Here is a 13,783-nt window from a genome sequence, read left to right as displayed (position 1 = left end):
GCAACTTGGTCTGGTGGAAGGTGTCCCTGTAGTCTGAAGCAAGATGAGCTTTAAGGTCCCTTCCTGGGCTTCTCCTAAGCCCAAATCATTCAGGGATTCAGTGATTCTGTGACTCTGTGATTATGCATATTGGAGCTTTTTGCTCAGAGATCACCTTGGCCATGATGAGGGATGTGGTGGGATCTGTCTCTTCCTGAAGACAAGCACCACTTTGGAGTTCTTTATTTCATGGAAGGAGAGTGCCAATAAAGGCTTATGTTTGCTCTCACAAAGGTAAAAAAATTCGACAAGGCCAAAAAGAAAACTCATCGTCTCTACAAACAATTACAGCAGCAGTTTTTGAAAGAACAGGAGAGAAAGATGGCGTGGAGGAAGAAGACAGCCGAACAGTTTAAAAGATCCCTGGAAGTGTTCGATCGCAGGAGCGGGAAGGTGCCCGGTCCCACCTCCCGTTTGCGGGCGGCTGAAGCGAAGCCCTTGGAGCAGAGGCGCTTCCAGAGAGCTCCTCCTGCAGGCCGTGCCCCGGCTGCCAGCACACAGGAGCTTTAGGAGCCCAATTCTACAGCAATAAATCAGTGCAACCCCTCTGGTGCTGCTGCCCTTTAGGATCGATGGGAATGGGGTCTTTGGAGAGCCTGGGCTGGGAGGGAGCAGTGAGGGAGCTGGGGGTGCTCAGCCTGCAGAAAAGGAGACTCAGATGTGACCTTATCACTCTACAGCTGCCTGAAAGGTGGCTGTGCTCGGGTGGGGTTGGGCTCTTTCTCCAGGAACTGACAGAACCAGAGGACAGTCTCAAGCTGTGTCAAGGGAGATAGAGATTGGATGTTATCTTTCATGGAAAGAGTGATGAAGTTCTGGAATGGCCTGCCTGGGGAGGTGGTGGAGTCACCATCCCTGGATGTGTTTATAAAAAACCTGGATGTGGTACTGGGTGCCAGGGTTTAGTTGAGGTGTTGGGGCTGGGTTGGACTCTGATCTTAAAGGTCACTTCCAACCTGGTCATTCTGTGAATTCTGTGAGGCAGCTGCAGGAGTGAAACTCCTCTTCGAGGGACTGCTGTCCTGTGAGGGAGTGGGAGTGCCATGTGAAAGGGATGGAGTTTTTCCTTGGCTCGTGCCTTGGGGGTGGCCAGGCACTGCCCAGGCTGCCTAGGGAACGGGCACGGCCCCGAGGCTGCCAGAGCTCCAGGAGCCTTTGGGCAGCACTGCCAGGGATGGACAGGGTGGGATTGTTGGGGGTCTGGGCAGGGACAGGGGCTGGGCTGGATGATCCCTGGGGGTCTTTTCCAACTCAGGATATTCCATGACTCTGTGTCCTGCTTTTCCAGCCACCATTGCAGTGTTTGGATTTCATAACATAAACCTTTTCTGCTTGAGATGGAGCTGCTTATTTTTTATGCTTCCCAGTGACCTCGAGGGAATAATTGGACCTTGGAAGATTCCACGTCCTCAATCACGTCACATCCTCAGTCAAGTGCTTCCTTCACTGGGCTGAAAAATGCCCAGTACCTTCAAGCTGTGCCCCTCAGCTGGGATTTCTGAAGGGAATTCTCAAAGCTGATGGGAAGGGCATAGCTCAGACAGCAGCACAGGCAAGTCACATCTCAGTGCTCAAAAATCAGGAGCCATCAAGCCTTGGCAATAAATTCTCTATTTACTGTTAAAACTGTTATTTAAAGAAGCACAAAACTTTCCCCTAACCTCTCCATAGACATATTTCAGGTGCTGGAAGGCTCTAGAAACACTGCATGGAAAATCAGGGTTTGGCACCTGAAGTGGCTTCAAACCACAGATCTATCAAGTCTTGCCTTTCCAGAGTATTTAAGGTATGTTCTTGTCCTCCTCCCACATGTGATAAATCTGCCCTTCATCCTTTCCTCTCCATGGACAGATCCTTCTTGATCTCAGTTTTTGCCTGCTGGGTTTGTCCAGGAAAAGGAGGATTTGCTGTTCACCAGATGAACTGGATGATCTTTAGGGTCCCTTCCAACCCAAACCATTTCATGGTTCACTGTGACAGCTGCTGGACAGGAGAGACAGGGAACATCTCTGGTCATGCAGGCACCAGTGCCAGGCTGGTGTCCACCTGCACCAGCTTCCTTGGTGACTGAAACCCAAGAAAAGATGTATTGAGATGAATAAAAACGAAATGTCAAAAAGCAAATAATGTCAGAAGTTTTTAGAGAGGAGCCTGGAGGTTGTCACTTGGGGATGACCCATGCTGGCCACCCCCGGGGTTTTCCTTTTGGGAAGATGCTGTGGGAAAAGGAGGGCATCAGAACCAAACAGCACCGACCCTGCCCACTGGGGGAGGGGATGTCCCCGAGTGGCTCCTGGCACGCAGCAGCACCCGGGGGGAGCGGGGGATGTGTCCCCTCCTTGCCGTGGAGGCAGAGGGGCTGCAGGGCTCTAACAGAGCTCCTCTGTGTGGAGGTCACAGAGCTCAGCCCCTCTGTGCTGGGAGGAGCCTGTCACCAGCTGCTCTGCTCCCCCAGCTCGGTGCTGTCCTTGGTGCCAGCATTCCTTCCCATGGGCGGTCAGCAGCAGCACCCCGGGATGAAGAGCCCCAAGCCGGGGTGATGCCTGTCCCCCTTTGCCCTCTCCTTGCCCCCTCCCCAGCCCCGTGGCCTTGAAGCCTCTGGAGCAGCCGGAGCTGGGCGGTTCCCCGGGCAGGCTGGGGGTGTTCCCCGGGCAGGCTCGGGGTTTGGCACACCCGGGCGGGGCCCTGCAGGGGCTGGGTGTCGGTGCTGACCGAGCCCTGCGTGCTCCCTCTCGGCAGAGCCAGGGAGCAGCGGGCTTTCACCTGGGAGATGGAGGCTGTGACTTGCTGCAGACTCATGGAATCACAGAATCATTAAAGTTGGAGGAGGCCTCTGAGAGCATCAGGTCCAACCATTCTCCCACCACTGTCCCCTGTCCCCAGGTGCCACATCCACACAGCTGTTCAATCCCTGCAGGGATGGGGACTCCACCACTGCCCTGGGCAGCTGTGCCAGTGCCTGACCACCCTTTCCATAAAGAAATTTCCCCAAAATCCACCCTGCCCCTGCCCTGGCCCAGCCTGAGGCCGTTCCCTCTGCTCCTGTCCCTGTTCCCTGGAGCACAGCCTGACCCCCCCGGCTGTCCCCTCCTGGCAGGAGCTGTGCAGAGCCACAAGGGCCCCCCTGAGGCTCCTTTGCTCCAGGCTGAGCCCCTGCCCAGCTCCCTCAGCCTCTCCTGGGGCTCCAGCCCCTTCCCAGCTCTGTTCCCTGGCCTGGCCACGCTCCAGCCCCTCCAGGTCTCTCTTGTCATAAAGGGCCCAGAACTGGACACAGGATTTGTGTGTCCTCCTTTGGCCTCAGCAGACAGATTAGGACCAAACTCACACATTCTGGTCTCAGTGCCCTGACAGCCCCAGGGACACTTTGCTGTGCCACATCTGCCCACAGCTGGCTGTGTCCCTCTGCACTCCTGCTCCTGCCACCCAGCTCCAGCCTGGTGCTCTCAGAGCCAACCCAGCACCTCCAGCCCTCCCATTTTCCTTGTTGGGTCCTTTAGCTCAGAGCTAACACCAACCCCACTACACTCATCCCTTCAGCCAGCTCTGTGCTGCAGGGACTCCCAGGTTTCTCTGTGCCCTGCCTGGGCCTTCCTGACAGGCTCTGGGGGCCAGGGAAGTGCAAACTCCTTCCCAACTGTTCAGGATACAGATGCCATCATCCCACTGACAGTGTGACATGGGAATGAGGAACAGCAGCCAAAGCTGCAGGAGGGCTGTGGTCAGGGATCAGCTGGCCCTGTGGAGTCCTCCAGGGCTTGATGTGGTGCCAGAGCTCCATGCTGCCAGCAGAGCACAATGTAAGGCTACAGCCAAAGGACTGTGGCAGGAGGGGACTGTCCCTGCAGTGACAGGATGGGGTGCTGTTGCCTGCAGCAAGGCTTCATTGTGTGCTTCTGCTCTTTCACCAACATTTCACAATCAGTTCAAATCATGCCCCTCCTTGATGTCCCTTCCCAGGTCCCACACAGGGGTGGGTGGTAGCAGGAACAGGGGAATTATTTGGGCAAACCAGGCTGGGGTGGATCATGTTTTTCCCAGCCTGCCAGCTCCCACACTCTGAGCTGTGCTTCCCTTTGCTGCAGAGGAATGGGATTCAGCACCAGGAGAGGGGTTTGGGTGGTGGCTGAGGCCAGCTTGGCCCAGGGAAGTCTGTGGTCCTCAGGTATCTGTCACAGTCCTGCTGCTGGAACACAGCTGGACTCAAACTGTGGGGGACAGTGTGCCCAGGGGCTCCTGGCTCTCCCTCCCCTGCTTGGACATGCCCCACATAATTTGGATTCTTGGGCAGCTCTGGCTCAGGCAGTGATGCAGTCTGGTGGGTTTGGGTGCAGAGAATTGTTTGAGGATAGATTTGAGGCTTTTCTACATCCTGGATGAGGTGGGATTGACGCAGGTTTGGTGATGCTTCATCCAGCTCCCAAAGTGACCCAGTTTTCCTCCTGGCTGAAGAGCTGCTGCTGGCCTGGAGCAGTGTGGAGCTGCAGGACGAGTCAGGGCTGCTCTGGACATGTGTCATCATCCCCATCTCCTCCTGCAAGACAGCAATGTCTGTAATTACCCAGATCCAGGAGGGAGCAGCAGTGATCCACAGTCTTCCCTACTTCAGAGGAAGTTTGGATGTGACCCACGGCTCCACCCCTTTCCTTCCTCTTTCCCTGGATGTCACAAGGACTTGCTGTCCCTTCAAGCAGGCTGTGTACACCAGACACAGGGGTCTCTGGTGACAGTCACTGGCCAGTTGATGCCATCTCCAAGTCATGGTTGTTAGAAGTCCAAGTCTGCACTTCCTGGAGAGCAGTAGCACATTTCAAACAAAGCAATCAGGACACTCCTCAACTTTGGAAAGACATTCTTTTCATGATGGATTTCATTCCAAAATATCTGCAGTGCATGTGGCAGCCTTTCAGGGGAGTCAGGGATCCCTTCTGGAGTCCTTGTCAAGAAAAGCAGCAGCTCTCCATGCCTCAAGGGTTGTTCTCTGTTATGTGATGAGTTCCATGAGGACACATCCAGCTGACAGCACACCCCTCTGTAGCCTCAAATCACAGCTCTGCTGTGCTCCCGATCATAGTGCAGCTATGGGATCCCAGTTGCCGAATTAGAGCTTTAGAAGGTGTTCCTGGGGAGGTCAGTGCTTTCCCTGGAGGCTATAGGGCAGCCTCACAATTCCAGCTACCCCTTCTTTCCACAGCGGGCTGGGCATGACCCAGCTTGGGGTGGGACCAAACCCAGAGTCACTATCACACTCAATCCCATTCTTGATTTGAATCAGTCCTTTGGCTGAGCCACTCAGGGCAGGAGGGAACCCACATGGAGGTCACTGCTCCAGGTAATGAGCCTAAAATGCCTTGGGGGTGCTGGAGGTGGTACCAGGTATGCCCAGGTGGGCAGGAAGGCCAAGTGTCCCCTCATCCATCCTCACCGGTGCCACACCAGAAAGCCCAGTCCTGGTGGTCTCACTACATCTCCCACCACCAGCCCCTCTTTGTTTTGTGTAGGGAAGCAGTTGGGAATGGGTGAGAAGAAATAATCCTGCACTTGGACACTCCCTGCACAGAAATAAAGGAGCTGCTCAGGCCAGGTAAGTTTGGGACCTGGGACAAGGCTGCCTGTGAGGGCATGGCCACCCCACAACTGTGCTGTGCCAGCTCCTGCAAGGGACAGAGGTTGCTGTGAGCATGGCCTGGAGCTCAGCATTTGCCGTATTTGCTGCTGGAAACCAAACCCTCCTCTCCCGAGGGCATCCATCACTGCCCGGGCACAGGCTGAGGGCACGGCTGCAGGGCAGCGTTCAGGGACCATCATGTTCTTTGCAGACGTCAGTAAATCGCAGGTAAGCAAATAACTCAGCCTGTACAGCATCAGCATCTTCATCAGCTGAGGTTCATTATCACTTTTATGGCCCTGTAAAACCAGCCATGTTAACAGCGCTGCTCAGGGGAACTCTCTTGTGTCCTGACATTTCAAAACAGCCCGTTCGGGGCTCCTGGACACCCACTGGGCTGATCCGCGCCTGGCAGACGTCACCACGGGGGGGATAAAGTTTATTCTAGGGTTACTCGTTGTGCTCTCAGGAACACAGATCTGGACAGCCCGCAGGGAACGAGCCGCCTATTCCCCCTCACCCCTCACAGCTCCCGCCAGCGCCATGACACACCCCAACCTCCGGCAGCCGCAACCGCGGGACTCCTCATTGGACAGCGGTGCTGCCAATCAAGGGACAGGAGGAGGGACCAGCACGGATAGCAGTGAACGGCCGGAAAGGCCCCGCCCCCTCGGGTCGCCTGGCAACGGGAGGCGCTGACGGCGGGACCGGGATACGGACCAGGATCGGGATCGGGATCGGGACCGGGACCGGGATCGGGACCGGCATCGGAACTGAGTGCGCTGCAGGGGTGGAGGCCGCCTGGGGTCAGCATTCCCCATAACCGACTCCTGAGACACTCCGTCCCGCCCGCGGGATGCCCAGGGCCGCTGGTCCCACGGACCCCCCGGATCCTCCCGCACCGGCCCCTCGCCGCCCGCCCCTCGCACGGGGGTCTCTCCACCGGGAATCACCGCCCCGACCTCTGACTGCTCCCCAGTCTCTGGGTCCTCCTGCTGTCCCACACCCACACAGAAGGGACCCTTCACTCCCTGTCGACCCCTCCGCTACAGCTGTTCCCATCTCCTCCCCTCCCCTCTCTCCTCCTCTTGCTCTGTGCCTGCCAGTCCTGCCAGATCCCCTCTCCCTCCTCCTCCCTCTTACAGGGACAGGCCTGGAAGGGTAGAGGTTTCCCATAGAGGTTTCCCACTAGGAACCCTACCCTTCCCTCCAGGGTGGCCCCAGGGCTCTCCAAACCCCTCTCCACCCCTTTCTGGCGACAGCAGAGCTGCACCTTGTGCTGCTCTACCTCAGCTGCTACTCAGAAGCTGTTGGGAGCTTTCCCCCCACCACCCTTCAAAGCCAGGAATCCATCACCCCCTTCCCATGGGTGTTTGACAACTGCTCTGGGACAGAGAGCAGCTCTAATCCACAACCCCATGTCCTGACCCCCTGCCCAGACTCACAGAGAACTCCAGGGTAATCTCAGACTCTCATGCTTTCCCAAATTACATCGTTTCTCTAATGCTGTCACTGTGTTTTCCTTTTAGAGAGAAAATCCAAGAAGGGAGATTATGTGACAGCAGCAGCACAGGGACCTGCATTTTCTTCCAGAGTCTCACCTTGTGTAAGAGCTGCCTTGTCCTTGCTAGACCTCAAACCACCCAGGCCACTGGTGTTTAAGTGAATCCATGGCAACAGGGGATCCAGCTGCATTCCAAGCATCCTCATGAAGCAAAGAACCTTGGTGAAGGGCATGGCAACTCCAAGGAAGGCAGGGATCCCCTTAGGTGTCATGAAGGTGTTAGATCCACGCCAGCTAAAGCCTGACAGCACGGAGACAGAAAGAATCCTTACTGTCTTGGATGAGACCATTGTCAAGCTGGAGATCACCAGGCTGATCCCACGGATTACTGCCTCCCTGGACAGGTATGGGAGGATGCTGGGACCTGAGATCACAAGCGGCCTTCTGGAGCTTCAGAAGCTTTCAATGGAAATACAGCACCTGCTCACCAGCCCTGGAGATGCAAAGACCATGAGAGCTGTGGAGCAACGCCTGAAAAGTTCCCTGAGAAACATCCTGAGGCTCTTCCTGGCCAACCCCTTGCTTTACCATGGGCTGAAATTTGAAGTTCGGGTGAAAGAGTCACCAGCTGATGTGTTCATCAAAGCCTTCATGGAGTTCCGGGACTTCACACTCGAGAGGCTCCTGACCACTCCTGATGAGGAGAGGGAAATGATTCAATTCATGAAAGACATTTCCCTCCAAGTTGAGAAAAACACAGAAATGATCTCAGCTCTACAGGGAGAGCTAGAAGGAGTCATCCAGACTCGAGATGAAGAGGTATGACCTTGTGGGAATGTGTTTTCCAACCAAGTGGAAACTTGCTTTTTACTGCAGCAAAACCTTGCTAACTATAAACCGATCCCTTTATTGCAGTTCCTAAAGAACAAGTTCCAGAAATCCTTTCAAAACCAGATCTATAACTTAAAAATACTATTTCTATTGTAAAATATAATGAAAAATGCATATTGCATGTTTGATTTTTTTTTTAACTCAAATTTGGCATGTTTTGAACCTGTTGTCACCAGCCAACTTAAACAATTTAAATCCCTGAGTTCCAGAGGAGTGGCAGGACAGGCACAAACTGCTGTGGTGGTATCCTGGCAGGGTGACAACGCCAGCTGCTTCATTCCCTGCTGCTGAAAGAATGAAAAATCATTACAGGGAGAGATTGCTCTGATTAAAATCCATTTTTAATATTTGCTCTGTCTTCACTCCTGCTTAAAACCAACATTTCTGTGACTCCCGACTCTAACAGCTGCTTTGGAGCCTTTGTGATTAATCAGTGATTATACAAATTACATGAATCTTTAATTTTATCTGCAGCTGAGGTGCAGATAATTGACTGGGCACTTCCCGGGCACTTTCTCAGCCTGTGCAGCAAGCCCAGAGCTTCTGACAACAATCCTTTATTTTCTACCTGGATTTCTCTTTCTCCTCCCTGCAAGAGGGGTTGGCTGAGAAGGCTTTGCCCAGCTCACTGGTGGCAGAGCCAAGGGCCTGCTTTCCCCTTTCCCTCTGCTCCTTGGAGTTCTGGGAATTGAGATTTTTATGTGCAATTTGGCAGCTTGTCCAGGACATAGGGAATAAATCTGTTTCACTGATCCCAGCTGGGGATTTCCCTCCCTGAGCTTGTTTCCCAGACAGTCACTCAGAACCTGATCCAGCCCTTGAGGAAGCCACAGGGCTACTCCAGGGAATCTGTTTTGGCTGTTCCTCAGGTGGCAGTGCCAGTGGGGCTTGGGATGGTTTGTTCACCCTGTGCCTTTACTAACAGGTTCCCAGAGGAGCCAGGGGAAGGTTTCCAGAGCTCCTGTGTAAATCTAACTCTTCCCTCAGCCAGCAGTGACAGGGCCTTGGTGCTACCTGAGCTGGCCCCTGGGGTCCCTTCTTGGATCTCCTCCAGCTTTGCAATGTTTTTTCTTCTCCTGCTCACCCTATGCCTCAGGGGCATTTCCCAAAGGTATTCCTCTTGTTTTCTGGTCTAGGTTAGCAGGAAGGACAAAACAATTGAAAACCTCAAAACCACCATGGAAGATCTGGCCAAGAACTGCAAGGCTGAAATCCGGCTGATCATGAAGGAAGGGGAAAAGCAGAAAAAAGAGGATGAGGAAGCCTCCCGGGAGAGGTGTGCCAGGCTGAAGGAGGACATTCAGCGCCTGGGAACACAGTTCAATGCACTGGTGCTGGAGCATCGAGCCTCAGAGCTGGTTCTCAGGAAGGTAAAGGGGAGGAGAGCCCTGGGACAGGAGGTTTAAGCCCTTTTGCAGAGCTGTCAGCTCTGGCTGCTGCCTGCTGCAAGGAGTTTCCTGGGCCCTGCTTGTTCCTGGCAGGATGCACATGGTGTTTGTCAGAGCACACCCGCCCTGTCCTCATGCTCTGCTGATTCCAGTGCAAAGCAGCCCTGCAGCGACAGCAGGGACAGAGCTGTCACAGGTCCTGCTCCTGCTGGCTGCCTCGGCTCTGGGAACACCTTCCCACTGTGCTGTGACACCAGGCAGGGCTCAGGGCAGCCAGGCTGAGCAGGACACGAGTGGGATAGTGACAAACCAGGGGTCTGCTCTAGAGGGAGCAGAGCAAACAATATTGGCTTGGTAGAAGGGATCTTTTAGAGCTGATTTATAGTTCAAGGTGGAATGGAGCTGATGCTGAGGGCTCAGCAGGTCCTGCTCTGCCCACCTTGGCAGAACAGACAAGCCAAGAAGTCAGGCTGGGCTGAATGGGGGGGAAATGTAATTTCATAGAATCATCCCAGAATAGTTTGGGTGGGAAGGGACATTAAAGCCCATTCAGTGCCACGCCCTCTAATGGGCAGGGACACTTCCCACTGTCCCAGGCTGCTCCAAGCCCCAATGTCCAGCCTGGGCACTGCCAGGGATCCAGGGGCAGCCCCAGCTGCTCTGGGCACCTGTGCCAGGGCCTGCCCACCCTGCCAGGGAACAATTCCTGATTCCCAATATCCCATCCATCCCTGCCCTCTGGCAGTGGGAGCCATTCCCTGGGTCCTGTCCCTCCATCCCTTGTCCCCAGTCCCTCTCCAGCTCTCCTGGAGCCCCTTTAGGCCCTGGCAGGGGCTCTGAGGTGTCCCTGGAGCCTTCTCCTCTCCAGGTGAGCACCCCCAGCTCTCCCAGCCTGGCTCCAGAGCAGAGGGGCTCCAGCCCTTGGAGCATCTCTGTGGCGTCCTCTGGACTCTCTCCAGCAGCTCCAGGTCCCTCCTGTGCTGGGCCCAGGGCTGGGGCAGCTCTGCAGGTGGGGCAGAGGAGCAGAATCCCCCCTCCCCTGCTGCCCACACTGGGGGCTCAGCCCAGGGCTGAGGTGGTTCCAGGGTTGGGGCAGGAGCAGCCCTCACCCAGCAGCACCTCAAAGTCCTTGTCCCCAGGGCTGAGCAGATTCAGGAGGAGGACTGGGACCAGCAGGCAGGCTCAGGCCCCTGTAGCAACAGCTCTGCCCTGAGCAGAACACACTGGTGACACAGAGAACCAAGAACTGGAAAAAAGGTAGTTTTCCTTCTTATTTTGCTCATCCTGAGTATTCTCTCCAAACCAGTGCAGCCTCCCATGGGCAGTAAGCCCAGGTGGTGATGGGGTATCTGTCACTCTTGCATTGGGTGGTACAGCATGAAGGGCTGGGCACTGACAAAACATCAGACCTAAGTTAGAACTGCAGTAAAAGGCTCAAAATCTTTGGCAGAAGGGCTGTGTCAGGCAGTTCCTGCTGCAGTTCCTGCCACAGCAGGGCTGCTTTGGAGAGCTCAGCTCATTCCAGCACCCTGGCAGATGCATTTACTGACCACAGAAGCCTCCTTTCCTCAGCAAGTACAAGTTGTACTTGTGGTCTAAATAGCTCAGGTGGGACCTCGTGATGGCCTGGGAGCCCTTGGGCCATCCTGGGGTTGTGCCACACAGGAAATGGAGCAGGAATGATTCCCCAGAGCACACATCCAGAGCTGGAGGGAACCTGCCCCAGGCTGTATAGCCACTGTTAAAATGTTTTACAGCCAGAAAGATATTTCTTTTAAAAGGCACCATCATCTTCTGAGTACTTTTTGTCCCAAATTCAGGTTTTGCAGTTCTCTCTTGCTTCAGTTTCAAGCTGGTTGCCCCAGTTTGTCAATGACTTGCCCCATTCCATCAGACATGTTCATTTCCTCTTGCAGAAAACAACTTCCAGGTGCTGTTCATCCCCCCAGCTCCATGCTGTAAACCAAATAAAGTCCCCTGGGAATGTCCCAGGAGAATCCTTAAACCAGGGCAAACCACATATGTGTCAGCTGAGGGAAGCTTGTCACAGGGAGGAGGTGAAATATTCAGATATATAATGATGCTGTGGCTCAAATACTTAGATATAATGATGATGTGGCTTAAAGTTTCCCTGTTTTCTCACTGAGGACACTTCTTACCAGGCCTCAGATGTCTTCAAGGATCTGATCTTGTTTTGTGTTTCAGGAAAAGTGCAAAGCAGAGAAGGAAATTCAGGAATGGGTCCAGAAATACGACATAGACATGACAGAAAAACAGGTGTTGGCTTTAAGTGCTTTGCTCTGCCATAAAGTGATTTGCTTGGGTAGATTCCTGTCCAAAGGGACACATGGCTCTTACCCAGGAGACCATGGAAGTGAGAGGCAGCTCTGCATCCAGGCAAACCTACAGGAAAGGGATCTTTGTCCTCCTGCCTGTGTGTCCAGGAGTCCTCTGCTGCTTTGGCTTTAGGAAAAGTTACATCCACTCAATCCCACAGTAAATCCCACAGTAAATGTGGGATAAATATGTGCTAAATCCCACAGTATCTGGGGGCAAATGGGCCACCATGTTCTGTCTGGGATGTCCACCTGATGCCAGGAAACAGGTTTTTCAGTTTTGCTCCAATCCTCAACCCTCATGGCCCTACCTGGTGTCCAAATCTTGCTCCTGTTCCTGCTGAATCCTTGGGGGATGTGCTGAGTGTTAAGAAACAGCCTGCCCACAAGTGAGCCATAACAGGCTCAGGGTCACATCAGCACCCCCAAAACTTGCCCCCAGGAAGGCCCTGGGGGCTTTCCTGTTCCTGCAGTTTTTATGGATTTGGATAAAAGCTGCTGGATTCCTTACAGAGCAAAATACAGGCCTGAAAGCTGCTGCTAATTGTAAGGAATGATCCCCTGTCAGATGTTTAATAATGGGATTATTCTGGTTTCCTGTCTGTGAAGAGGCAGGAGCCCCATGTTTGGGCCAGAATTTGTCAAGGCAGACCCACCCCCACACTGACAAAACATCAAACCCAAGTTAGACCTGCAGTACAAGCCCCAAAATCTTTGGCAGAAGGGCTGTGTCAGGCAGTTCCTGCTGCAGCTCCTGCCATAGCAGGGCTGCTTGTGGAGAGCTCAGCTCATTCCAGCACCCTGGCAGATGCACTGCTGGTTCTCCAAATCTTCCATTGTGTGTGGGAGCATTTTTCAGGGGAGCATCAAGGGACCCAGCATGTCATGAAATTCCCTGGGTACTGGGCACATGCCTTCCTTTTGAATCCCTTTGGAAAGGCTCCAACCAGTTGAGGTTCCATGGCTTTGGGATGGGTTTCAGGACCCTCACGTGGGGATGTGGGGAGGAACTGCTGCCCAGCTGTCCCTGATCCCTGCTGTCCTGCCAGACCACATATGATGAGCTCCAGGCTGTCTACAACGAGGAGAAGGAGCAGTTGTCCCTGCTGATGGAGAAACATGCCATGCTGCTCCAGGAGTACACCCTGATCGAGGAGGAGCGCAGGATACTCAAGGAGAAGGAAGAGGAAGCTGCGCGGGAGGAGGCCAGGAGGAACAATGCTGCCACCTGCATCCAGGCCTTCTGGAAAGGCTACTTGGTGCGGTCCATCTACAAATCAGTACTGAAGAAGGGAAAGGGCAAGGGCAAAGGCAAGAAATAAAGCCCCAAATCCTTTTGTTTCCCTGGCCAAGCTGCTGTGTCTGAGCTCTTCCAGATAAAAGCAGTCAGAATTGTTAAGGTTGGAAAAGACTTTCAAGATCATCCAGTCAAGCCAGTACCACCATGTTCACCAGTAACCCTTGTCCTCAAATGTCACATCCCCTTGTTTTATGAACACTTCCAGGGATGGTGACTCTACCCAGTTCCCTTGGCAGTCTATCCCAGGGCTTCAGGACCCTTTCCACGAAAAAAAGTTTTGTTAATATTTAATATAAACATCCCCTGGCACAACTTGAGGCCATTTCCCCTCATCCTGTCATGTCCTACTTGTGTGGATTTGACAGCCCACTCCTGATTTTAGGGTCCTTCCTTGCAGACTCCCTTCCCAGGAGAGAGCAGTGGCATGGGTCAGGCTCCTCTCTCCTTAGACATGGCCAAGGAAAGTGTGTTCCCTTCTTGGCAGCCATAAGAGATACTGGGATCCATGAGACTTTGAGAAGTTGGCAGCCATGTGGATAGTTTGGGGTGTAATTACATCAAGAAGGACATTCCCTGTCCAGATATTCAGTTCCCAAAAACCTACAGCCTCCAGGGAGAGCTTAAAGGCCCTTCCAGTGCCTAAAGGGGCTCCAGGAGAGTGGGAGAGGGACTTGGGACAAAGGGGAATGGCTTTCCAGTGCCAGAGGGCAGGGATAGATG

At 53.9% G+C, this 13,783-nt stretch overlaps 1 protein-coding gene across 1 annotated transcript; it reads left to right on the top strand.

The window, feature by feature from the left end:
- The first annotated feature begins 6,352 nt into the window (after window positions 1–6,352).
- Window positions 6,353–13,110, top strand: IQCD (IQ motif containing D). The gene is given in 6 exon segments (XM_066562147.1): window positions 6,353–6,450; window positions 7,174–7,353; window positions 7,356–7,967; window positions 9,176–9,409; window positions 11,633–11,704; window positions 12,813–13,110. Coding segments are annotated over 5 exon segments (1,230 nt in total). The 5' UTR covers window positions 6,353–6,450; window positions 7,174–7,314; the 3' UTR covers window positions 13,086–13,110.
- The last annotated feature ends 673 nt before the right edge of the window (window positions 13,111–13,783 follow it).

The sequence above is a fragment of the Molothrus aeneus genome, chromosome 18 (genome assembly GCF_037042795.1).
Source record: "Molothrus aeneus isolate 106 chromosome 18, BPBGC_Maene_1.0, whole genome shotgun sequence".
Taxonomy (NCBI): domain Eukaryota; kingdom Metazoa; phylum Chordata; class Aves; order Passeriformes; family Icteridae; genus Molothrus; species Molothrus aeneus.
The sequence above is the reverse complement of the archived record's forward strand: the minus strand, read 5'-3'. Positions and strand labels throughout refer to the sequence as shown.